Below are 26,435 nucleotides of genomic sequence, written 5' to 3' on the forward strand. Positions count from 1 at the left end.
CCGACGCGAGGGAGGCGTCAGTCATCCGCATAGGCCCGCCCCTCGAGTGTCCTCATTCGCTGTCGGGGGGGGAAAGGGAGCGCCCCCTGTCGGGGGAATCGGTGGTGGTCGCGCAGGCGCAGAGGCGCGGGAGAGGCCGCTTGCCCTTCGCCGGGCTTCCGCAGCAGAAAAGCGTGGCGGTTTTTTTTTTGTTTTGCAGTATTATTATTATCATTGTTGTTGTGATCCTTGGGTGAAGGAAGGTTGTTGTTGTTGTTGTTGTTATTATTATTATTATTTTATTTTATTTTTTATTATTACATTGTTGTTATTTATTATTATTATTATTTATTGTTATTATTTTATTATTAAAACAGTAGTGATGTATGGAAGCGAGAGCTGGATCATAAAGAAGGCTGATCGCCGAAGAATGGATGCTTTTGAATTCTGGTGCTGGAGGAGACTCTTGAGAGTCCCATGGACTGCAAGAAGATGAAACCTCTCTATTCTTAAGGAAATCAGCCCTGAGAGCTCACTGGAAGGACAGATCCTGAAGCTGAGGCTCCAATACTTTGGCCACCTCATGAGAAGACTCTTTGGAAAAGACCCTGATGTTGGGAAAGATGGAGGGCGCAAGAAGAAGGGGACGACAGAGGACGAGATGGTTGGGTAGTGTTCGTGAAGCTACCAGCATGAGTTTGACCAAACTGCGGGAGGCAGTGGAAGACAGGAGTGCCTGGCGTGCTCTGGTCCAGGGGGTCACGAAGAGTCAGACACGACTAAACGACTAAACAACAACAACTTGGTTCTTGAACCTAATCCGTTCCGGGAGCCCGTTCGATTCCCACAACCGTTCAAAAAGCAAGGCGCAGCTTCTGATTGGCTGCAGGAACTTCCTGCACTCAATCAGAAGCAGCATCAGGTTTTTCGGCTTCCGGAAAACGTTCACAAACCGGAACAGTTACTTCCGGGTTTGCGGCGTTCAGGAGCCGAAATGTACGAGTACCAAGGCGTTTGAGAACCGAGGTACGACTGCAATAATATTAAAATTCATATGCTGCCTTTCATCTAGGGATCTCGGGGTGGTTCACGACGTAAAAATGCAATCTATAAAACACAAAATACATACTAAAATAAGAACAAAAAGAAACCAGTAATTCCCTTCTCCCACAACACATTTAAAAGGGCATTGGATGTTGGAAGTTACAGGAATTATCAATAATCGAGGATGGCAGATGAAGATGATGGACTATGCGGAGATGGCCAAGCTGACTGGTAGAATCGTGAACCAAAAATTTAAAAGAGACTGGAGTAAATTTATTTGTTATACGAATAATTATTGCAAAAACGTGACGACATTAGCAGGACCGAAATAAATCCTGCGACGATCAACTGAGGTACTTTTCATGATCAGAGAAAAAGAGACGATGCTAAATTTATTAAGATCAGAAAACTATAAAGTGCGAGTGTAATTACTGTATTTGATAATAGAAAACCAGATGGATTGTGGGACGTCCTGCACTCGGCAGAGCAAAGACTATATAATGTTTGAAATGTAATGTTTGAAATGTTTTATAAAAAAATAAAAACTATATTTAAAAATTAAAAAATAAAAGGGTATTGGATTTTAACCAGCCGGAGGCCTGGCTGAAGAGGAACGTTCTTGCCTGGCGCCTATATGAAGGCGCTAGTTATAAAGCAGCAATGTGTAGTCCTACTTTTAAAGCAAGAATACACAGAGTCTTTGTCTAGTAGATGTGGCACTGAGTGAACATGCCTGGATAGAGCAGAAGATCTGTACACTCAGAAGCCAAAGGGCAGCAGATGAACGCCGCCTTAGAGTGACAAATCTTTGGAAATGGACTGCCCTCGGGTGTGGTTCCTGACTAAGGCATCCGGCAGCCGTGTCACTTGAAATAAGAGCTTTGCAAAGAAAGCTAGCCCTGCTGTGATTATTTAGTTGGTTGCAGGCATCATCAGGCTTCCCTAACAACAACAACAACAATAATTTATATCCCGCCCATCTGGCTGGTTTTCCTCAGCAACCCTGGGCGGCTTCCAACAGAATATTTAAATACAATAATCTATTACAGTGGCACCTCGGGTTAAGTACTTAATTCGTTCCAGAAGTCCGTTCTTAACCTGAAACTGTTATTAACCTGAAGCACCACTTTAGCTAATGGGGCCTCCTGCTGCCGCTGGAGCACGATTTCTGTTCTCATCCTGAAGCAAAGTTCTTAACCCGAGGTACTATTTATGGGTTAGTGGAGTCTGTAACCTGAAGCATATGTAACCCAAGGTACCACTGTAAACATTAAAAGCTTCCCTAAACAGGGTTGCCTTCAGATGTCTTCTAAAAGTCTGGTAGTTGTTTTTCTTTTTGACATCTGGTGGGAGGGCGTCACCACCGAGAAGGCCCTCTGCCTGGTTCCCTGTAGCTTTGCTTCTCACAGGGAGGGAACCGCCAGAAGGCCCTCGGAGCTGGACCTCAGTGTCTGGGCTGAACGATGGGGATGGAGACGCTCCTTCAGGTATACTGGACCCAGGCCGTTTAAGTAAGTTGATTCCAGAGCCTGCAGCATGTGTGAGGTGGCCGTTCCACAGCTCTCCAGCATTAACTTAATAATAATACTTTATTATATATACCCCGACCATCTATGGCTGCTTGCCTGTTTGAGAAAGAATCGGTTGCTCACCTGCTTGCGCCAGTTAATTGTTCAGCACCCAAACGTGTGGTTAGAGTTGATGGTTCACGCAGCAGGACGGCGTGGTCTCCTCACTTAGGACAGGGCTTTGGGGGAGAATAAAATGAAATTGTCTCGCCGTACCGTTATTATATAAAACAGGCAAACGCAACCTTCGGCTCTCCAGATGTTTTGGCCTACAACTCCCATGATCCCTAGCTAACAGGACCAGTGGTCAGGGATGATGGGAATTGTAGTCCAAAACATCTGGAGGGCCGGAGGTTGGGGATGCCGGATATACAAGCTGTAGTGTGCCTGGGCATTTTTAGTTCTGGTCACCCTCTGATCTTGGGACAGGGGCATGGCCCAAAATAAATGAATACCAAAATGAGAAAGAGATTGGAGCACCTTCTGTATGTAGAATGTTTAACACTTCTTTAGGGACACGGGTGGCGCTGTGGGTTAGACCACAGAGCCTAGGACTTGCTGATCAGAAGGTCGGTGGTTCGAATCCCCGCAACGGGGTGAGCTCCCGTTGCTCGGTCCCAGCTCCTGCCAACCTAGCAGTTCGAAAGCACGTCCAAGTGCAAGTAGATAAATAGGTACCGCTCTGGCGGGAAGGTAAACGGCGTTTCCGTGCGCTGCTCTGGTTCGCCAGAAGCGGCTTAGTCCTGCTGGCCACATGACCCGGAAGCTGTACCCCGACTCCCTCGGCCAATAAAGCGAGATGAGCGCCGCAACCCCAGAGCTGGCCACGACTGGACCTAATTGGCAGGGGTCCCTTTAACTTTACCTTTAGTTTAGAGGATATGGGCGATTTCTGCGTTGGGGAAAACAAAGACCAAAATAGCTACAACGCCCGGGCATGAATGGTCTTATTTACTTGAAATCACAGAACTGTAGAATTGGAAGACAACTAGTCCACTCCCAGCAATACACAGCTAAATAACCCTTTAACATATAGCTATTCAACCTGGGTTTGAAAACCTCCAGCGAAGGAAAGTCCACCACGTTTTGTCGAATTCTATTCCGCTGTCAAACAGCTTTTTAAAAGAGTGTGGATGATACTGAGAAAGATGGGCCAGTAGATACCTTTCCCGCCCCGACCTGGCCACAGTGATCCATGTGACAGTCACCTCCAGGCTTGACTACTGTAATTCGCTCTGCGTGGGGCTGCCCTTGAAACTATCCCACAAACTCCAGCGGGTGCAGAATGCTGCAGCGAGGCTCCTCACGGGGTCCCAGTTGCACTGGCTCCCGGTGGAGTACAGGGTCAGGTTCAAGGTGCTGGTCTTGACCTTTAAAGCCCTTTGTGGCTTAGGGCCCTCGCATTTACAGGACCGCCTCTCCTGGTCTGCCCCGCAGAGGAACTTAAGGTCCATGAACAACCATAGTTTAGAGGTCCCGGGCCCTAAGGAAGTCAGACTATCCTCCACCAGGGCCAGGGCCTTCTCAGTGATGGCTCCGACCTGGTGGAATGCTCTGTCCCATAAGACTAGGGCCCTTCAGGATTTAACCTCCTTTTGCTGGGCCTGTAAGACAGAGCTATTCCACTTGGCCTTTAATTTGAATTCAGCCAGATCTTTTATTTCCCTTCTCTTCCCTCCCCCTCCCCTTTTATGAAGATCACCCGCTCTGAGACCCCACAGCTAATTCTCCCCTGGTCTCCTTGCTGGCCGAAGTAGAACTATTTCAGCCAGCTAGCCCTGGGGATTATCTAATGCTTATTTCCCCTAAATTGATTTTTGAATTTTATTGTTATTTATGTTTTTATACCGTATTTTATGCTGCTTTTATAATTAAGTGTTTTAAAGCCTTTTAATTTTGTTATTAGCTGCCCTGAACCCGGTTTTTGAACCGGTAAGGGCGGGGTATAAATAAAAAATGTATTATTATTTATTATTATCAGACGGATTACGATACACCTACACAAAGGAATGAAAATGTCTCAACCTGCAGCCCAAAGCAACAAAGAATGGGAGCGAGGGATGGAAGGAGGGACTGATTTCTGTTCCGACCTACGTCCATCGCCTGTGGCGTTGCTTCTCTTCCACTGCGGTTCAGCTTCCGACAAAAAAAAGAGAGCATTATTTTGCTTGCTGTCCAGTGTGGCAGACATTCCACAGCAGTCATTCCAATGCAGAGGAAACACAATGCAAAATGCAGGATAAGTCGTCCATGACATATCGTTTGTGGATTAAAAACAACAAATAGCAGCAGGGCTGGTTTTCTTTCTGGACAAGCAAGCGACCACTGGCAATTTCCGTCTCTGCGTCGGAATCCTCCAGCATCTACTCCTGGGAGCTTCACTTATCTCGATTCCAAAGCCAAGGAGCCACTGCAGAGAAGGCCCTGCTTGCAGTCCCGGTGAAGGAGACTTCCGTTACTGATGGACAGGGCAGGGCGGAACTGGGATTTTGTCAAAAATTTGGAGGAGGGCTGGCTTCTTCGCAAGCTGCCGTGCGTGCGTTCCGGTACTGTCAGGGGAGTCCCGTAACCCCGCCTGCAGGAGAATTTGCACGCATGCGGCATGCTGGCCTGAGCATGCCAGGTGCAGGGCTGTGGGAAGAGAAGAAGCAGACTTAAGATTGAAAGGGAAGTGTCAGGGAACTTCCATCAGAGCTAGAGGCGGAGGGAAGGCTCCAGAGGGATGCGCCCCATCCGCCAGAGGCTGTCTTTAAAGGCAGGGGAAGCCCCTAACTCACGGAGGGTTTGAGACCCAGCGGCTACCTTCACTTGGTGTAGCCAGCCAGTGGAAGCCATTTCCCAGGATTGTGGCTGCTGTCGCATGCTGACAGCTTCATTCACACACACACACACACACACACACACACACAATTTTCTGTTTTACAATCTAGAATACTTATTTAAACATCCTTAAAATATCAATGACTTCCCTTCTTCTCTTTCCCATGGTTCATTTTGCATATCATAAATCCCTATATATTCTGCAGAAACTAAACCAATCAGTCTTCCATTATTACATCCATCAAAACTTATTTACACTGTTGAATTTATCTTAATGCTGCCAACGTTTTCAAGTGTACACAATTCCCCCCTCCATATATTCAATAAACATTTTCCAATCTACTCTAAACGTATGTTATTCTTGTTCTCTTATTCTACATGCTAAGTCTGCAAGCTGCGCATATTCTGTCAGCTTAAGTTGCCATTCTGCTTTAGTTGAGACCTCGCTCGTTTTCCATTTTGGGGCTAACAAAACACGGGCCGCAGTAGTGGTGTACATAAATAACCTTTTTTGATATGGAATTTCTGTCTGAATTATCCCCAACAAAAAATACTCTGGGTTGTTTTTTTTTGGGAAAGTACTTTAAAACATTTTTTTTCAATTCATTATGCATCATTTCCCAATACTCTTTTGCCTTTTTGCAGGTCCACTACATATGAAAGAATTTTCCCGCTACCTCATTGCATCTCCTCATTGCATGTTGACAGCTTCCAGGAGGCGCAGGTGAGAGCTAAGTGCAGGATGGGGACCAAAGGTGGACAAACGACCCCAGAAGGAGCCTGTCATGTCCCCCACCAGAGGTATTATTGTTGTCGTTTAGTCGTGTCTGACTCTTCATGACCCCCTGGACCAGAGCACGCCAGATACTTCTGTCTTCCACTGCCTCCCGCAGTTTGGTCAAACTCATGCTGGTAGCTTTGAGAACACTGTCCAACCATCTCGTCCTCTGTCGTCCCCTTCACCTTGTGCCCTCAATCTTTCCCAATATTAGGGTTTTTTTCCAGGGAGACTTCTCTTCTCATGAGGGGGCCAAAGTCTTGGAGCCTCAGCTTCAGGATCTGTCCTTCCAGTCAGCACTCAGGGCTGATTTCCTTCAGAATGGATAGGTTTGATCTTCTTGCAGTCCATGAGACTCTCAAGAGTCTCCTCCAGCACCAGAATTCAAAAGCATCAATTCTTCGGCGATCAGCCTTCTTTATGGTCCAGCTTTCACTTCCATACATCACTACTGGGAAAACCATAGCTTGAACTATACAGACCTTTGTTGGCAAGGAGATGTCTCTACTTTTTAAGATGCTGTCTTGAATAACTCAGAGAAGCTATGAACTACGCCGAGCAGGGCACCCAAGACGGACAGGTCATAGTGGAGAGTTTTGATCAAAAGTGATCCACCTGGAGGAGGAACCGGCAAGCCACTCCAGTATCCCTGCCAAGAAAACTCCATGGACCAGAGGTATTACCCCTCCCCAATACCCCATCCACCCCACTGGAATCCTGTTTGTGCAAATGCCAGACGTAATCCCAATACAAATGTGAAAGGGTCTTACCGGTACGATTTTTTCCATCCGTCGCATTCAGATCAGCGCCAAGCAACAGAAGAGTCTTGATTGTGCCTGCATGTCCTTCCTGCATTGTTAGAGAAGAGACACAACTTTCACGCTCAGCAAAAAATAAACAAAACCAGAACCTTTCTCTATCTAAGCCAGGGATCTGGGAACCTGTGGATGTCCTGATATTTATTGGACTCCAGCTTCCACCATCCTTGGCCATTGGCCATACAGGCTGGGGCTGATGGGAGTTGGAGTCCCACAACATCTGGATGATCACAGGTCCCCCTCCCTCCCATTTCATTCCCATTCCCCTTCTGGTTTCAAAGTGGACAATCTGACACAGTGCAGATTAGCAGTGGGCTAGACACACTGCTTGTACAAAGGTCCAAGTTTCAGCCCCGGACTCAGCTACATTAGTAAAGAAAATGATGATGTGAATGCACTATAAACATGCAGCACCAGATGGCGCCAGAGAGCAGGAAATTTTTATATGTGTTTTTCCATAGGGATTTTTTTTTATTATTTTGTTGAAACGATCTAATTTCTGATTTATTTACAGCATTTCCCCCTCCTGTTGGTAGATCGACCCCCTGGCACCTAGAGTTGCTACCTTTGTTCTGGCAAAATACAGGACAGGGCGTGGTGGTCCTTTACATTTATAAAAATATTTTATATATAAAAAACTATATGCTGATATATATATATATATATATATACACACACACACACACATATATATCACATACATAAACATATACATATATGGGAATAATAATAATAATAATAATAATAATAATAATATCAGACTAGATGGGACCAAGGGTCTGGCTCAGGGACAAGGCAAGCCCAGATGTTCTTCGATGAATTGCACATGTCGGCAATTCAGTTTTAATAGCCCCATTTATCTTCCGCAGGCCATGCGCTGGCAGCTGAAGAGCTGCTGAGAGAATTAAGTCTCGTGAAGATAAAAGGCTGGATTCCTAGCTGTAAATCTAATGCACTTCTGCTTAGCAGGCCAGCATCGCTCTTTATAATGGCAGGCTCAGCGGCTGAGCGCTGGGCAGCCAAAAATGGAGCCAGTGACATATAAGAGGCAGGGAATTGGAACGAGCAGAGAATTTCCTAGTTTTAAAGGAGCCAAACAATCGAGCGCTTTTGTGCAGGCAGAGGCGGGCAGCATGGAATAAAGATGGTGTAGAGGAACTTATTATTATTCTTATGTATCACCCTATTTTTCGCTCTACAAGACGCACCAGACCATAAGACGCACCTAGTTTTTGAGGAGGAAAACAAGAAAAAAAATATTCTGAATCTCAGAAGCCAGAACAGCAAGAGGGATCGCTGTGCAGAGAAAGCAGCAATCCCTCTCGCTCTCCTGGCTTCTGGGATAGCTGCGCAGCCTGCATTCGCTCCATAAGACACACACACATTTCCGCTTACTTTTTAGGAGGGGAAAAGTGAGTCTTATAGAGCAAAAACTACGATAAGTTTGTAGGCCACCCTTCATTTGCAGTTCTCAGACTAAAAATGCATTATTAAAAACACAAGGTAAAGGTAAAGGGACTCCTGACCATTAGGTCCAGTCGCGGACGACTCTGGGGTTGCAGCGCTCATCTCGCTCTATAGGCCGAGGGAGCCGGTGTTTGTCCGCAGACAGCTTCTGGGTCATGTGGCCAGCATGACTAAGCCGCTTCTGGCGAACCAGAGCAGCGCACGGAAATGCCATTTACCTTCCCGCTTGAGTAGTACCTATTTATCTACTTGCACTTTGACGTGCCTTTGAACTGCTAGGTTGGCATTATCAGGGACCGAGCAACGGGAGCTCACCCCGTCACGGGGATTCGAACCGCCAACCTTCCGATCGGCAAGCCCTAGGCTCTGTGGTTTAACCCACAGCGCCACCTGCGTCCCTATTAAAAACACAAAGTACATGATTAAAAAGAAGAACAGAAAAATACAAACCCTTAGCCCCCTGCAACCCATTGGCTCTCCAGATGTTGCTAACTACAACTCCCATCATCCCCGCCCATTAACATCTGGAGGGCTCCATCAGTAAAGCATGAGACTCTTGAATCTGAGGGTCGAGGGTTCGAATCTCACGTGGGGCAAAAGAATTCTGCATTGCAGAGAGGGCTGGACTAGATGATGTGTGGCAACTCTATGATTCTATGCCAGTTCCGTGCAACAGCATTGCACAGATGCGGGACAATGTTTAAGAGAAGAAATAAGGACAAGCGGGACATAAAATGGAAGAATGGTGTAAAGAGGTGTGGGGTATAGCTATGGTGACTGGGGACGGCCGGCGAGACCACATAACACCGGTCTTGAAAGACCTACAGTACGTTTCCAAGCACAATTCAAAGTGTTGGTGCTGACCTTGAAAGCCCTAAACGGCCTCGGTCCAGTATACCTGAAGGAGCATCTCCACCCCCATCGTTCTGCCCAGACACTGAGGTCCAGCTCCGAGGGCCTTCTGGCAGTTCCCTCCCTGCGAGAAGTGAGGTTACAGGGAACCAGGCAGAGGGCCTTCTCGGTGGTGGCACCCGCCCTGTGGAACGCCCTCCCATCAAATGTCAAAGAGAACAACAACTACCTGACATTTAGAAGACATCTGAAGGCAGCCCTGTTTAGGGAAGCTTTTAATGTGTGACATTTTGATGTATTTTTAATCCTTGTTGGAAGCCGCCCAGAGTGGCTGGGGAAACCCAGCCAGATGGGCAGGGTACAAATAATAAATTATTATTATTATTACAGTGGTACCTCGGGTTAAGTACGTAATTCGTTCTGGAGGTCCGTTCTTAACCTGAAACTGTTCTTAACCTGAAGCACCACTTTAGTTAATTGTGGCCTCCAGCTGCCCCCGCACGATTTTTGTTCTCATCCTGAAGCAAAGTTCTTAACCTGAGGTATTATTTGTGGGTTAGTGGAGTCTGTAACCTGAAGCGTATGTAACCCGAGGTACCACTGTATTAATGATAAATTAACATATGCCATTAAGGTAAGATGGGGAATATGCAGGAAAAATGCTTTTGAGTAGATATGGAGGGTGTTTGTAGAATTTGTACTGGTGGGTTTTTTAAAAAAAATTATTAACGATTTCTTAGTATACAAAAATCCGTGCACTGTCTCTTTTAGAATTTGTACTGTTAAAACGGAAAGGGGTCAAACCATCGCAAGAGGTGTTGAAATTTTGGGAGGTTGGATGGAATGGTCTCAGTGGTGGGGTGCATGTTTTTATTCTTATTTATTTATGATTATTACTTTGTCAAAATAATTTTTAAAAACTAGAAAGGGGAAGCAGAGGAACAAGAAGTCTTGATTTGTTTTTTAAAAAACAACTTTGTGCATCCATGTCTAATTTTGCCCCTTTCTAAAAATTTATTTATTGGTATGTGATTCTCTTTCTGTACATCTACCGAAGAATAAAATAAAATAAAGTAGAAGATTGGCAAAATAAATTACTGAACTGTGAAGGGCAAATTCTTACAAAAAAAGGCAACCGTTCACTGCATATGTTTAAAGTGTTGCGTATAGATTCTTACATTAGTACAACTTTTAAAAGTCACTTGGAATGAGATGAAGAAGGTTTTAAAATTGGATTGTTAAGTATATAAGGTTTCATGGACATGCAGGAACAAGTACATTATAATGGAACCTGGAGGGAAACGTACTCCCAAAAATTATGGTTTAATTTGGTTATGATTTCCCCCCCTGTGTTTTTTCTTTTCGTTTTGTCTTTTTTGGAAAATCAATAAAATGTTATAAAAAAGAGAATAAAATAAAATGGGGGGGGGGAGAGGAGAAACCTTTCTTGGGAGAGCAGCCTTCAAAGGCACAGTAGCCACCCCCTCAGTGAAAACTCCCAAGGAGAAAAGCAAAGGACCTTGGCAGCGTAATGCAAGGCCGTCAGCTGCAGCGAAGTGGCTCTGGAGTCGACGTCGACACCGAGATCTGAAACTAGGAACCGGAGGGCAGGATCCTGCGCTGTGACCGCGGCTTGGTGCAAAGGCTGAGCGCCGAGCGCGTCCTGGGCAGTGTAACAAGCCTAAGGGTGTGAAAAAGGCAAAGTCTTTGTGTGAGAATCCAGCCCATGGGTAGGCAAATGAAGACCCGGGGGCTGGATCCGGCCCAATCGCCTTCTCAATCCAGCAGACGGTCCGGGAATCAGCATGTTTTTACAAGAGTAGAATGTGTCCTTTTATTTAAAATGCATCTCTGGGTTATTTGTGGGGCCTGCCTGGTGTTTTTACATGAGTAGAATGTGTGCTTTTCTTTAAAATGCATCTCTGGGTTATTTGTGGGGAATAGGAATTCGTTCTCCCCCCACCCAGAAATATATATAGTCCGGCCCCCAACAAGGTCCGAGGGACAGTGGACTGGCCCCCTGCTGAAAAAGTTTGCTGACCTCTGATCCAGCCTAACCATCTGGAGTCACAACCTGCCAGAATCACAGGTCATCTCCGCACCAGATGTTTATTGCAGGCGCCAGCAAACTTTTTCAGCAGGGGGCCGGTCCACTCTCCCTCAGACCTTGTGGGGGGCCGGACTATATTTTGAAAATAATAATAATGAACGAATTCCTATGCCCCACAAATAACCCGGAGGTGCATTTTAAATAAAAGGACACATTCTACTCATGGAAAAACACGCTGATTCCCGGACCTTCCGCGGGCCAGATTTAGAAGGCGATTGGGCCGGATCCAGCCCCCGGGCCTTAGTTTGCCTACCCAGGGTTTAAAGCATTGCTCTCCTACTTTAAACAGACACAACATCGTTTGCACGTACCTTATGTTTCTCTAGAAGCAGCTGCGCGATGCCAAGTTGCCCATGTTGTATGGCATCCATAAAAGGTGTGACACCACATTTGTCCCTGCTATCGGGCTGGTAGCGGCACCTTAGGATTAAGCACAAAAAGGACAAGTTAGAGCAGGGAAGGCATTGTCCCCTGGTGGGGGCCGTGGGATTTCCTGTGAGTGGCGTCACACACAAAGGAATGTGCAAATGACTATCAGGCTGTGAAAAGCTGGACCCGTCTACTGCAATTATTAAGTTTGCAGATGACACCACCATAATGGGTTTAATAACAGGTGGAGACAAATCAGCGTATAGAGGGGAGGTCCAAAAAATATCTACATGGTGCCTAGGGAACAACTTGCACCTTAATATGAGCAAGACAAAGGAGATGGTGTTGGCCTTTTGGAGGAAGAGAGGAGAACTAGCCCCGCTGTACATCGGTTTTCTGTGTGGAGAGAGTCTCTTCCTTTAAATTCCTAGGAGTTTATCTCAGTGGAGACCTTACTTGGAAAATCAATACAACCCAGGTGGTTAAGAAAGCCCAACAGAGACTTCATCTCCTCAGAGTATTGCAAAAGAACGATGTCAATCAACATTTGATGATCTCCTTCTACCGGTCCACAATAGAAAGTGTCCTTTCCTACTGCATCACGGTGTGGTATGCTGGTTTGACATCAACTGATAGGAAGTGCACAAGATATTATGGGCTGTCCCGCGAATCCGCTGGATGAAATCGCAGAAGAACGTTGACTCAGGAGAGTGAGGAAAATTCTCAGGGATGATTCACACCCTGGCCGGCACTTTCTTGATCTCCTGCCCTCGGGCAGAAGATATATAGAAGCATGATTAGTCGCGCCAACAGGGTAAAGAACAGCTTCTATCCGTGGGCTGTTAGGCTGCTGAATGAAAAGATGACAACAGGGCAACTGACTTTCGGGTTTGGTGGGTGTGCGTCAGTAAACGAGGGGAATTAAGACTAAGAGAGCTGAGTGGGGGGGGGTGCTCGTGTAATCTCACAGTATACTGTACAAGTGACAATAAAGTATTTCAATTTCAGTTTCAATCCCTGGACCAGGTTGGTCAAGTTTGTTGAATTAATTCAACTACCGTATTTTTCGCCCTATAGGACGCACTCTTTCCCCTCCAAAAATGAAGGGGAAATCTGGGTGCGTCCTATGGGGCGAATGCAGGCTTTTGCTGAAGCTTGGAGAGTGAGAGGGGTCGGTGTGCGCCGACCCCTCTCGCTCTCCAGGCTTCAGGAACACATCCGCAGCCTAGGCAGCCCTGTGGGAGGTCCCGCAGGGCTGTCTAGGCTGCGGATAGCAGCCTGCCGCCTGGCGCGAAGGGCGCCCTGAAGCAGAGCGCCCCCCATGCCGGGCAGACATCCGCAGCGTGGGGAGCCTTGCAGGAGTTCCCCGCAGGGCTCCCCACGCTGCGGATAGCAGCCTGCTGCCCAGCGCGAGGGGCGCCCTGAAGCAGAGCCCCCCCCCCGCGCCAGGCAGACATCCGCAGCGTGGGGAGCCTTGCAGGAGTTCCCCGCAGGGCTCCACACGCTGCGGATAGCAGCCTGCCGCCCAGCGGGCGGGGCGCCCTGAAGCAGAGCGCCCCTGGCGCCGGGCAGACATCAGCCAGCCCCACAAGCTCAGGGGAGAGCAGGGAAGCGCAGCGCTGCCATCCCGCTGTTCCTCGACCTGGTTCGGTTTCCTCGACCTGCTTTTGGGTGGGAAATAAAGGAAATTTTTTCCCCTTTATTTCCCCCCAAAAAAACTAGGTGCGTCCTATGGGATGGAGCGTCCTATGGGACGAAAAATACGGTAAATCGTTTCCATTGGGTTTTGAGTAAACGTGCAATTAAGTGTCACTGTTTTGAATTGTATCGTGTTATTATCTTCCTTAGTGGAAGATAATATATTTTTAAACAGGGTTTTATAGGTTGTTGTTGTTGTTGTTGTTGTTGTTGTTTAATAGGGTAGGCACTGGGGATGAGTTTGTGGAACTAAGGGGACAGTGGCCTGAAAAAAATTGGGAACTTTGGGGCTAGAGCAAAGTAAAGGAGTACCCCAGAGAATTGGAGGGGCTTTTTGGGGTGGGTGCGATTTATTCTTTAATTTGCTGCACAACCATATGGAAATTCGGTGCAAAACAAAACCAAAAAAATCATAGCCAAGCAGTTAAAAAATAATCAAAGGCAAAACCTAGCTCAAAATTCAGTTTAAAACTGAGAAGTGGTAGCTCTAACAAAAAATTGGGGGGTAGTGGGGGCTCACATTTTTTGGACCTGAGGACAACATACCTCCTTGGCCAGCCCCAGCAGGCAAGATTCAGTTGACCATGTGTTTTTTCTACCTTTTAAGTGGCCACCAAAATCCTTCCTGCTAAAAATCAGGTGGCAAAACCATGCTCCCTTCTCACGCCTTTGTTTGTTATTAATTATTATTATTATTATTATATTATTATTGTTATTATTATTTTATTAACATATAAAACACATACATATACATTTACACAATACAAGTATACAACACACTACCTAATTTTCATAACATAAAACAAACATACATTACTCTATATAATACCTACCTATGCTGTACATGGGACGCGGGTGGCGCTGTGGGTTAAACCACAGAGCCTAGGACTTGCCGATCAGACGTTCGGCGGTTTGAATCCCTGCTAAGGGGTGAGCTCCTGTTGCTCAGTCCCTGCTCCTGCCAACCTAGCAGTTCGAAAGCACATCAAAGTGCAAGTAGATAAATAGGTACCACTGTGGTGGGAAGATAAACAGCGTTTCCGTGCGCTGCTCTGGTTCGCCAGAAGCAGCTTAGTCATGCTGGCCACATGACCCGGAAGCTGTACGCCGGCTCCCTCGGCCAGTAAAGCGAGATGAGTGCCGCAACCCCAGAGTCGGCCACAACTGGACCTAATGGTCAGGGGTCCTTTATACTATACATATCAACGTACCTACACTCCTACCCCACACAAGTGACTTGACTTCCAGCCGTTCTTGTTACACTAGTTTATTTTTCCAACTAGCTTAAACACATTTCATTATTTCTTTTATCTTAACTTTACTCTCCTTTCACTCTAATCATTTTCTGGATTCACTCAATATCTGTCAGAAATTCTACTTTTTCCACATAATTTTTGATGTATTCCTTAAAGATAGCCCACTCCTTATTCGCTTTTTGTACCATATCTCCTCTTATCCTCCCTGTTAGTTCGGCAATATGGAAGTATTCCATCATTTTAGATAACCAGCCTGTTTTAGTTGGGACGCTGCTGCTTTTCCAATTCTTGGCAATCAATAACCTTGCCGCCGTAGCTGCATACATAAATATTGGTTTGACCGTTTCTCCTGTCAGTATCTCAGCTCTCAGTCAGAGGTTACTGGCCTCCCCCGGGCAAACCGAGTGAGATACTTGTTGACCTTTCCGTCTGCGTCTCCCGGCAGGCAAGGTCGTAAATCGGCGATTCTCCTCGTCAGATGTGAGAACACACCCTCTGCTTCTCTCCCTCTCCAGGGAGGGGAAATGAGACAGACAGGAGTCCTATTTACATGTCTTTTATTCCTGTCATTCAGCAGTACATAGAAACGTGACTACACCCTCCAGACTCCAGCAGAAGAGTCTCAACTCCACCCCTGTACTTCCAGCACAGGTCAGATGACACTCTGAGCTAACATCCGGTGCTCAGTACAGAGAATAGACTGCCCCTTTTTCCCAACAGTACAGTTCCACACATCAACATCCTGTTTTGCATTCCAGCCATCTGCAGCTGGCTTTTGCATTGCTGCTTTTATCCAACATCTCCTAGGTATCATGTCAGAGGAAATAAAAAGAACAGTTGCCATCTCTTAGCCTAGCCAACTTCGCAGGGTTGCTGAGAGGATGAAATGCGGAGAACCGTCTACACCACCTTGAGCTCCTTGGAAGAAAATGGCCGCTATAGCAATGTAATAAATAAATATTCCTCCTATGGGAAGCCCAAAAGACAGGAAGTCTTGATAAAATGATAAAATGCCAATGATAAAATGGGTGATCGATATTGTGCATAACATCGAATTGGAAGCGTGGAAAGGACTATGGAAGGAGGGTTTGAGATTTACAGGATGTATGGATCTAAAGGAAAATTTGTTTAAAATGATGTATAGATGGCACTTGACGCCAGTAAAGTTAGCTAAAATGTATAGAAAAAGAGAAAGAAAATGTTGGAAATGTAAAAAAGTAGATGGGGATTATTTTCATTTGTGGTGGACCTGTGACAAGGTTAAAAAAATTTGGGAATCAATTTATAATGAACTTAAAAAAATACTTAGGTATATGTAATAGGTATGAGTTACTCGTGCGTAAGCTGGTGCCTTTCTCGGTTAATTTTGCCTTGTTAAACCTTTCTGACTGCACAGCCCCTTCTCATCGCGGCTGCCTCAGTCACTGGCAGAATCCGTCAGTGGGCGTTTCTTGAACCTCTTCCAACATAAAAGTTGTTTGACACCCAGTCTCCTCCTCCTCTCACTGCGCGGGAGTCTTCTGCGCAGGGAAGGCGTGGGTAGCGGAGGACCTGGGCTCTCCTCACTGATGTCCAGTGAAGAATCCTGGAGCCCTCTCTCCACTTCCCCCGTCTGCCCCCCTTTATCCCCGGTGTTGCGCTGATTGGCTTCCCCCTCTACTGAGCTGTTTCTCCCCCTGCTGCTGGGTCCTTCGCCAGCATCATCTGGGAGCCTCCCCTTCGCCTCTCGCTCCGATGTCAGTTCCCTGACAGTATACTTTTCCCAAAAGACCGGAAGTGTGTCTATTAGGTTTAACAGGAATGGAAATCAAAATGGGAGACCAAAATCTGTTTATGTATGCTACGGCCGCCGCAAGAACCCTCCTGGCCCAAAGATGAAAAACACAAGACATACCAAGCATCCAGGAGTGGCAGGTGAAGTTGACAGAATACGCAGAACTTGCCAAATTGTCAGGAAGGATCCGGGACCAGGAAGACCAAAGATACCAAAATAACTGGTGTAAATTTATTGAATATTTAAAGGAGAATTGTAAAGAGGTCAAGACACTAGCAGGATTGACATAATACCTCCAATGTATAATAGTACTATTGTGAGAATGAGGTGCGCGATAGAAAGGGGTTAAATATACCAATTGCGGGGGTGGAGTCGCGACTCGACAGAGTCAAAGGGAATGGATGGTACTATTATGGTTTGTTGGAAAAGAATATGTAAGGAAAACAATAAAAATTTACTTGAAAAAAAGAAAGAAAGACAGGAATTCTGCTTACCTTCCAAGGAGCATTTCCACTACCTCCAGGCGCCCATGCATTGCTGTGTGACAAAAAGGGGATTTATCAAAGTTGGGTTTGACGACAGATACCAGACTTCCCCAACCTGGTGACTCCAGATGTTTTAGATTACAATTCCCATCATCCTTGGCCTTCCCTTACTGTTTCTGGTCACAAAATAAAATCCCCATAGTTGATATCTGGGCTTTTTCCCCAGCCGGAACTTGCCAGAATTCAGTTCCAGCACGTCTTGCATAGCTGTCAACTTTCCCCTTTTCTTGCGAGGAATCCTATTCGGAATAAGGGAATTTCCCTTAAAAAAAGGGAAACGTTGACAGCTATGCGCCTTTGCCATCATAAGAAAACATGGGAGGTGTTCGTGGCGAGTTCTGGCACCTCTTTTTATAGAAAAACAGCACTGGTTGATATTATTATCTATAGGGGAGCCTTGGTTCTCAAACTTAATCCCTTCGACTCCCCAAACTGCTCAAAAACCAAGGCGCGGCTTCCGATTGGCTGCAGGAGTTTCCTGCACTCAAACAGAAGCCGGATTGACGTTTGGCTTCCAAAAAACGTTTGAAAACCGAAACACTTACTTCTAGGTTTTTGGCATTTGGGAGCCAATTTGTTTGTCAACTGAGCTGTTCAAGAACCAAGGTTCCACTGTATTTGTCAAGGACCTCTTTATACAGTCAGTTATCTGGAGATAACCTCCCCCCCAATAAATTTTTATTGTTTTCTTTATACATTTCTTTAAACAATACATTAATCAACATAGAAACCTTTTTGCTCTGCCGAGCTTGCGACTTCCCTCCTTCTCTTCAGCTGGTATCCCTTACCGAATCCAGTCGCGTATTCTAACTCTTTACAGTGGTACCTCGGGTTAAGTACTTAATTCGTTCCGGAGGTCCGTACTCAACCTGAAACTGTTCTTAACCTGAAGCACCACTTTAGCTAATGGGGCCTCCTGCTGCTGCCGCGCAGCCGGAGCACGATTTCTGTTCTCATCCTGAAGCAAATTTCTTAACCTGAAGCACTATTTCTGGATTAGCGGGATCTGTAACCTGAAGCGTATGTAACCTGAAGCGTATGTAACCCGAGGTACCACTGTACATCTTAACATCCTCTCGACATTGTAGGAATTACTTCAATCCTGCTAGTGTCTTTAGGTTTTTACAACGATCATTTAAATATACTGTAAATTTATTCCAGTTTTTCTGGAATTTCTGATCGTCCTGATCTCGGATCCTGCAAGTCAGTTTGGCCAACTCTGCAAAATCCATCATCTTCGCCTGCCACTCCACAATAGTGGGTATTTATTGTGATTTCCATTTTTGGGTCAACAAAGTCCTCGTGGCAGCTGTGGCGTACAGAAATAGTCTTTGATCTATCTTCATAATCTCATTTCCCATCAAGCCTAGCAAAAATGCTTCTGGCTTTTTAGGGAAAGTATATCTGAAAATCTTCTTTAGTTCATTATAGATTGACTCCCAGAATGTCTTTACTTTATCACAAGTCCACCACATATGATAGAATTCTAACTGGAGATAACCTCTGAACTCACCTCCAGCCTCTGATTTTGCCACACACTAGAAGGAAAAGTGAGTGCCAGATGTCAAAATGAGCAGCGTCCACAATACAGTCGTACCTCGGAAGTTGAATACCTTGCCAGTCAAACGTTTTGGTTCCCAAATGCCGCAAACCCGGAAGTGAGTGTACTTTGGAAACTAAAAGTGCGCCGCGGCTTCCGATTGGCTGCAGGAGCTTCCTGCAGCCAATCGGAAGCCGCGCGTTGGTTCCTGAACATTTTGGAAGTCGAACCAGCGGCGTAGCGTGGGTTATCAGCACCCGGGGCAAGGCAAGTAATTTGCGCCCCCTAACCCGGGGCAAGGCAATTAATTTGCGCCCCCTAACCCGGGGCAAGGCAAGTACAGTAATTTACTCTCCCAAGCAGCAGCAGCGAGGCTTCTCTTTCCCCCACGCTCTCCTGGAGCTGCCTCTTTTCTTTCCTTTTTTCCCTTTCTCCAAGGCTTTTCGCTTTCTCTCCTTAATTGATTCCTCCTCCACACCGCAGCGTTTCCTGGCTGCTCCCCCCCCTTCCCCTCTCTCTCCTCCTCGCTCTGCTTGCCTTTCCCTGCCTGAGGGCACCCTGAGGAGACTCCGCTCTCCTTTTTGACCAGGCGAGGTGGAAAAGTCTCTTCCCGCCCCCTCGCCAGACTCCCTGCTCGGCTCGGCTCACTACCCAGGCGGCCAGTGGAGAGAGAGCCGCAATTACCATAAAGCTCCTCTCCCTCCGCTTCGCCAAGCTGTCAAAGCCCGGCAGCAGCAGGCGCAGCCAGACCCCCACCAGCCAGCCAGCCCGCCCGCCCGCCCGCCCGGCTTTCTCTCCTTTTTTTGCCCACGGCAGAAGGCTTCGCTCTCCCCCTTCCGTGACCTCCTCGCCAAGCCGAGCGAGCACGGGCTCCCTAACCCGTGGATTTTAGTAGGGGCAGAGAGCTGCTAGTGCGAGCGCGCCCCCCGCCCATGTTGCGACCGGTGCGGCCGGCCCCCCTGGCACCCCCCACGCTACGCCACTGAGTCGAACGGACTTCTAGAATGGATTCCATTCGACTTCCACGGTACGACTGTACAGTGGTACCTTGGTTCTTAAACGCCTTGGTACTCAACAATTTGGAACCCAAACACTGCAGACCCGGAAGTAAGTGTTCCGGTTTGCGGACATTTTTCGGAAGCCAAACATGCTCCGTTTTGAGTGTTACGCTGATGTCCATCTGTTTTTGCTATTTATTTTCTGTTTTTTGTGGCTTTTTTGTTTAGTTTTTGTGACAGGGTGGAGCCCAGTTCAGCTATTGATTGATTATGTGACTGCAGTACATTGTTTATTGCTTTCATGTTGTGGATCAACGGTCTCATTAGATAGTAAAATTCATGTTAAATTGCTATTTTAGGGGTTGTTTTTAAAAGTCTGGAACTGATTAATCCATTTTGTATTTCTTTCTATGGGAAGCCACGCCTTGGTTCCCGAAGGTTTTGGAAGTCGAATGGACTTCTGGAACGAATACCGTTCAACTTCCAAGGTACGACTGAATCTTGCAAGTTCTGGGCTTTCTGGGGACTCCAGATCATCCTCTGCCAGACCTCTTTGGAAGAGGAGTCATCCGGTTGGAGCACAACAGACGCAGAGGTCAGCAGTTCCCTATCACAATCTTCTGAAAATGCAACTAGGGAAGACCTAGGGATTTTGCTATCTTTTGACCTCAAATGGTGGGACTACGGCCCAGTAGACCTGAAGGAGCATCTCCACCCCCATCTTTCTGCCCAGACACTGAGGTCCAGCTCCGAGGGTCTTCTGGTGGTTCCCTCCCTGTGAGAAGCAAAGCTACGGGGAACCAGGCAGGGGGCCTTCTCGGTGGTGGCGCCTGCCCTGCGGAACGCCCTCCCACCAGATATCAAAGATATAAACAACTACATGACATTTAGAAGACATCTGAAGGCAGCCCTGTTTAGGGAAGTTTTTAATGTGTGCCATCTTAATGTATTTTTAATCTTTGTTGGAGGCTGCCCAGAGTGGCTGGGGAGACCCAGCCAGATGGGCAGGGTACAAATAATTTATTATTGCTGCTGCTGCTGCTGATGTTGTTACTACTACTACTACTACTACTACAGTCCCATGGAAATAGACATCCTCCACTTAGGGCCGAGGTGATCTGTATGCCTGCAATCACACACCTTAACTCACCTGCTGTGTGTAGGGGAGTCCTCTTGATTTTGCTTTCCGTGTCCCAAATGGTTGGAGAGACATCCAGGAGGTAACGGATGACCTCAGGATCCCCCTCTCGGCTGGCAATATGGAAACAGCTCCAGCCATCTTTGTTCTTCAATAACGTGTTTGCTCCGTGGTCGATGAGATCCTGAATGACTTCTAGATTCCTTCTGGTACAAGCCATCATAAGGGGAGTCCTAAAAGTGCAGGACAGGGATGGGGGAGACACAATTTATTATCAGAGACAGAAACATTTCCCCCAATTCATAGGAGACAGTATCCAATATTCTAGAGCTCAGCCTGGAGGCCAGTCTGAAGAAGATTTCAAATCCTGGAGGTGGTTGGAGGATGGATGGTGGCTAATGGATTGAGGTTGAATCCTGACAAGACAGAAGTACTGTTTGGGGGGGACAGGAGGCAGGTGTGGAGGACTCCCTGGTCCTGAATGGGGTAACTGTGCCCCTGAAGGACCAGGTGCGCAGCCTGGGAGTCATTTTGGACTCACAGCTGTCCATGGAGGCGCAGGTCAATTCTGTGTCCAGGGCAGCTGTTTATCAGCTCCATCTGGTACGCAGGATGAGACCCCACCTGCCCGCAGACTGTCTCGCCAGAATGGTGCATGCTGTAGTTATCTCCTACTTGGACTACTGCAATGCGCTCTATGTGGGACTACCTTTGAAGGTGACCCGGAAACTACAACTAATCCAGAATGCAGCAGCCAGACTGGTGACTGGAAGCAGTCGCTGAGACCACATAACACCGGTCTTGAAAGACCTACATTGGCTCCCAGTATGTTTCTGAGCACAATTCAAAGTGTTGGTGCTGACCTTTAAAGCCCTAAATGGCCTCAGCCCAGTATACCTGAAGGAGTGTCTCCATCCCCATCGTTCTGCCCAGACACTGAGGTCCAGCGCCGAGGGCCTTCTGGCGGTTCCCTCACTGCGAGAAGTGAGGTTACAGGGAACCAGGCAGAGGGCCTTCTTGGTGGTGGCACCCACCCTGTGGAACAATGTCTGACTCGGTATAAGGCTGCTTCCTAAGTTCCTTCAGTGTTCCTTGCAATTCTGAGAGCCAGTGTGGTGTAGTGGTTAAGAGCGGTGGACTCATAATCTGGGGAACCGGGTTCGCTTCCCTGCTCCTCCACCTGCAGCTGCTGGGTGACCTTGGGCTAGTCACACTTCTCTGAAGTCTCTCAGCCCCACTCACCTCACAGAGTGTTTGTTATGGGGGAGGAAGGGAAAGGAGAATGTTAGCCGCTTTGAGACTCCTTCGGGTAGTGATAAAGCGGGATATCAAATCCAAACTCCTCTTCTACGATTTTGTTTCAAATGCTAAATACGACCCAAGTTACAACCAAAGACCCCACCCTCCGCAAAAAAATCTGAGGGCAACGTACCAGTCTGCTTTCTTCAAGCAATCGACAGTAGCTCCTCTGTCCAGCAGGTACAAGACGCAGTCCCTGTGACCCATAGAGGCTGCCTCGTGGAGGGGTCGCTTGTAATCGCTATTAAACCCTTCAATGTCCATTCCTAAGGTCTCGACTAAGTAAGTCAGGATCTTCAGCTGACCGTGGCGGGCTGCGTAGTGGAGCAGGGTGTCTCCGGACCTCCCAAAATGCCTCTTTTTCGCATCCCAAACATTTGCAACCTCTTCTTTCAGAAGGATGAGATTCCCTTCCTTCACCAACCTAGGAAGGTTCCCTTCAGCCATTGCTGAAGGTGGATGCAAAAATTACAGCTCCAGGTAAGAATTCGGAGTCAGGAGTGACACGGCAAAGCTTACTCCCTCTAGGTCTCCATGGTGTTTTGGCCCCGTGGCCTAAAAACAGGGGGGGAAAGGGGGGAAATCGTAAGAGAGGCTCCACCTGTTGACTCAAGTGTTGATGGCATTTTATCATTGTACTGTGGAGAGTGTATTAACTTATGGTCTGTGTGTGTGGTTTGGGAGCTGTATGGTCAGGGAAAAAACAATGTAAAGACTGCGGAGAGAATAATTGGGTGCACTCTTCCCACCTTGGATTAAATCTATGCTTCCAGGTGCCATAAGAAAGCTGCAGAGATAGCGCAGGATAGTGCGCACCCCGGAAATGGTCTCTTTCAGCTCCTGGAAGAAGGTACAGGATTATAAAGACTAGGACTAGCTGCCTTAGAAACAGTTTCTATTCAAATGCGATTTTGGTTTTAAACGCAGTATAAGGTAGTCTCTATGGGAGTATATTGTATTTAATTATGGGGTATCAGTTTTTAGGGGGCTAACCAGGTTGGGATAGCAGGCTTGTTGGTTTTTGAATGTCTTATGTAGATTTTTTCAATTTCGTTGTTCTGTATGGGACAATGACAATAAAGATTATCGTATCGTACCTGTTACTTCAGTTGTTGAAAAAGAAATAAGTATTTCCCCAATTACCCCCTCCACCCTCAGCCTAGATTTCTCCAAGGTGACAAGGGGTACTGTTTGGATTCTAGGATTTTGGAAGGGCGTTGCAACTCAGCAACAGAGCACGTGCTTTGCAGGATAAAACGTAAAGGGACCCCTGACCGTTAGGTCCAGTCGTGGCCGACTCTGGGGTTGCGGCGCTCAGCTCGCTTTACTGGCCGAGGGAGCCGGCGTACAGCTTCCGGGTCATGTGGCCAGCATGACTAAGCCGCTTCTGGCGAACCAGAGCAGTGCACTGAAACGCCGTTTACCTTCCCACCAGAGCGGTACCTATTTATCTGCTTGCAGTTTGACGTGCTTTCGAACTGCTAGGTTGGCAGGAGCAGGGACCGAGCAACGGGAGCTCACCCCGTCGCGGGGATTTGAACCGCCGACCTTCTGATCGGCAAGTCCTAGGCTCTGTGGTTTAACCCACAGCGCTAATTCTAGGTTTGTCCCCCATCCTCCTCCCTGCCGCATTCTGCAAGAGGGGCCCACAAGACAGCTCAGTTGGTAGACTCTGAAGCTCAGGGCTGTGGGTTTGAACCCCAATGCTGGGCAAAAAGTTCCTATACTGAAGAGGGTTGGACTAGATGAACCTTGGCGTCCCCTTTCAACTCTCCAATTCTATGAGTCTATGAATACCAAGGCAATGGAAGGAGCCAGCCAGAGCCACCCTTTGAGCAGGTTGTATGCAAGGAAGGGGCAGTGGGCTGTGTTCCCTAATATGGCAGCATAGGCTGCATCGGGATAAGGGAGACGACAGGGCTCCTGTACCTTTAATAGCTTACTACCCTCTTTTGTATTTAGCTATTAAAGGTGCAGAAGCCCTCTCTTCTCTTCTGCATCTGGCTACCCTCTGAGTTGCACTTCATATTTCTGTACTGCCATCCGTAACAACTACCTGGCTTTTTAAAGACACTCCTCCATCCCATAATCCGTCTCAGCCGCTAATAGATTGATTTGATTCAGCATTATTTCTATGCTGCCTTTCAGTCAAACGAATCACAAAGGGGTTTACAAACCCTAAATTATCAAATATATCCTTTATTAGGCAGAGCAAACCCACATTTTCAAACAGACACTCTATACAAATTGTGCAAAATACAAGCTTAACGTAACAAGGTTTGTCCCAGTCAGATCTTTAACTCCAGAGAAAATCAATTTGCATAAATAATACAATACAACCACTAATTCTCTTTATAATGGCCCAGTCTTTCTACATGGACGGCACTCAAAAATTCGGCCACTATTAAAGTCATTTGATCATTACTGTCCGAAAGCAGCGTAGAAATCAGCCAAGTGAGTTGTAAGGCCTGTAATGCTAAATTATAATAACACGATGGCAGAAACAGGCTTATCCAGGGACCGTAAAAAATCAATGACGATCCTGGCAAACGTTACCTGAGTCACAGATTCTTGTGTAGCTAAAACAGCACCACCTGAACACAAGAAAGGACTTATCAGCAGGTTTTGGGGAACCCATAAAGTTTACAAGAAGACTTGGGGGGCTGCGACAAGTGGCAACCCCACAAAACTGCCCAAGGCGCATGCTCAGTGGACACAAAATGCGCATTGACTGTTGGGTGGCAGAAAACAGAAAGGGGTATCCTGGATTATAAGCGAGAACCCTGAAGAGGAGCAAGGCGCAACCTGCCCCATGCTTTTTAACATCTATATGCAGCCGCTGGGAGAGATCATCAGGGGGTTTGGGCTGGGTGTCCATCAATATGCGGATGATACCCAGCTCTACCTCTCTTTAAATCAGAACCAGTGAAGGCGGTGAAGGTCCTGTGTGAGTTGGAGGCGGTTGGAGGATGGATGGCGGCTAATGGATTGAGGTTAAATCCTGACAAGACAGAAGTACTGTTTTTGAGGGACAGGAGGCGGGCAGGTGTGGAGGACGCCCTGGTCCTGAATGGGGTAACTGTGCCCCTGAAGGACCAGGTGTGCAGCCTGGGAGTCATTTTGGACTCACAGCTGTCCATGGAGGCGCAGGTCAATTCTGTGTCCAGGGCAGCTGTCTGCCAGCTCCATCTGGTACGCAGGATGAGACCCTCCCTGCCCACGGACTGTCTCACCCGAGTGGTGCATGCTCTAGTTATCTCCCGCTTGGATTACTGCAATGCGCTCTACGTGCGGCTACCTTCGAAGGTGACCCCGGAAACTACAACTAATCCAGAATGCGGCAGCTAGACTGGTGACTGGGAGTGGCCGCTGAGACCACATAACACCGGTCTTGAAAGACCTACATTGGCTCCCAGTACGTTTCCGAGCACAATTCAAAGTGCTGGTGCTGACCTTGAAAGCCCTAAACAGCCTCGGTCCTGTATACCTGAAGGAGCGTCTCCACCCCCATCGTTCTGCCCGGACGCTGAGGTCCAGCTCCGAGGGCCTTCTGGCGGTTCCCTCACTGCGAGATGCCAAGTTACAGGGAACCAGGCAGAGGGCCTTCTCGGTGGTGGCACCCGCCCTGTGGAACACCCTCCCACCAGATGTCAAAGAGAAGAAGAACTACCAGACTCTTAGAAGACATCTGAAGGCAGCCCTGTTTAGGGAAGTTTTTAATGTGTGACATTTTAATGTATTTTTCATCTTTGTTGGAAGCCGCCTAGAGTGGCTGGGGAAACCCAGCCAGATGGGCGTTGTACAAATAATAAATTACTATTACTATTACGTTCGTGTTGCCCTCCTGCCAACAGTATTGGTGTGTGTGCGTGTGATTTATAGAAGGAAAAGGAGGAGGCGGCGGCGGCGGAGAAGAAGCCCAAAGCACAAACATGCAAGTTAAGGAATAAATTCAGACGATATTCAGAATACAGAAGTGCCAGAAGCGATCCACCCTTGGGAAAAGAAAACACGACATAATATTTAAAAGCGACAACGTATTAGAAGCCTGTTTGAATACAAACGCCGCCTGCCTGGGGAAAACTCGGCATACCTGCTTCATTTAACTCCAATAAAGCCCATTAATGCGCAAGGGATTCCTACGCGGTTCCACCACTCTTGCCCCGCACATGGAGGACTGCCCACGAGAACCGGAAGTGACTGCTACGTCGACCTCTTGCCTGATGCTATTATCTCTTTGATTGGGAGGAAGGCCGGAAGCAAAGAGGAAGTACGTCAGCAAACTCCGGGCAACGTGTCCGCTCGTGCCCTCGGAGCCCTGGCAATGGCTCGGCCGAACCCGGAAGAGCCCGCGGGTCGGCGAGCTCTATGGCTCGCCAGGA

At 47.3% G+C, this 26,435-nt stretch overlaps 2 protein-coding genes across 5 annotated transcripts in view; both read right to left on the bottom strand.

Moving 5' to 3' along the window:
* The window catches only part of IL15RA (interleukin 15 receptor subunit alpha), a 237,522-nt gene that overhangs the window by 97,671 nt on the left and 113,416 nt on the right, over positions 1 to 26,435 (bottom strand). The window lies entirely within an intron of this gene.
* ANKRD16 (ankyrin repeat domain 16) lies at positions 2,426 to 26,304 on the bottom strand. 4 transcript variants are annotated; one of them, XR_014516133.1, is made up of 9 exons: positions 26,147 to 26,304; positions 22,187 to 22,608; positions 20,767 to 20,987; positions 17,028 to 17,070; positions 11,748 to 11,856; positions 10,846 to 11,007; positions 6,960 to 7,038; positions 4,617 to 5,222; positions 2,426 to 2,770 (listed from the first exon to the last, which is right to left on the bottom strand). XR_014516133.1 is itself a non-coding variant. In XM_083461520.1 (9 exons), exons 3-9 carry the CDS (start codon positions 22,498 to 22,500, stop codon positions 5,047 to 5,049), a joined length of 1,104 nt encoding a protein of 367 aa, XP_083317646.1. In that variant the 5' UTR covers positions 22,501 to 22,502; positions 24,610 to 24,647; positions 26,147 to 26,261; the 3' UTR covers positions 3,515 to 5,046. The 4 variants fall into 4 exon arrangements, 3 of the variants coding, with proteins under 3 accessions (XP_083317646.1, XP_083317645.1, XP_083317644.1); XM_083461520.1 differs by lacking the exon at positions 2,426 to 2,770 and adding an exon at positions 24,610 to 24,647 and having other exon boundaries at positions 3,515 to 5,222; positions 22,187 to 22,502; positions 26,147 to 26,261; XM_083461519.1 differs by lacking the exon at positions 2,426 to 2,770 and adding an exon at positions 25,986 to 26,048 and having other exon boundaries at positions 3,515 to 5,222; positions 26,147 to 26,255.

This window comes from Podarcis liolepis (genome assembly GCF_965112155.1).
Source record: "Podarcis liolepis genome assembly, chromosome: 10".
Classification (NCBI taxonomy): domain Eukaryota; kingdom Metazoa; phylum Chordata; class Lepidosauria; order Squamata; family Lacertidae; genus Podarcis; species Podarcis liolepis.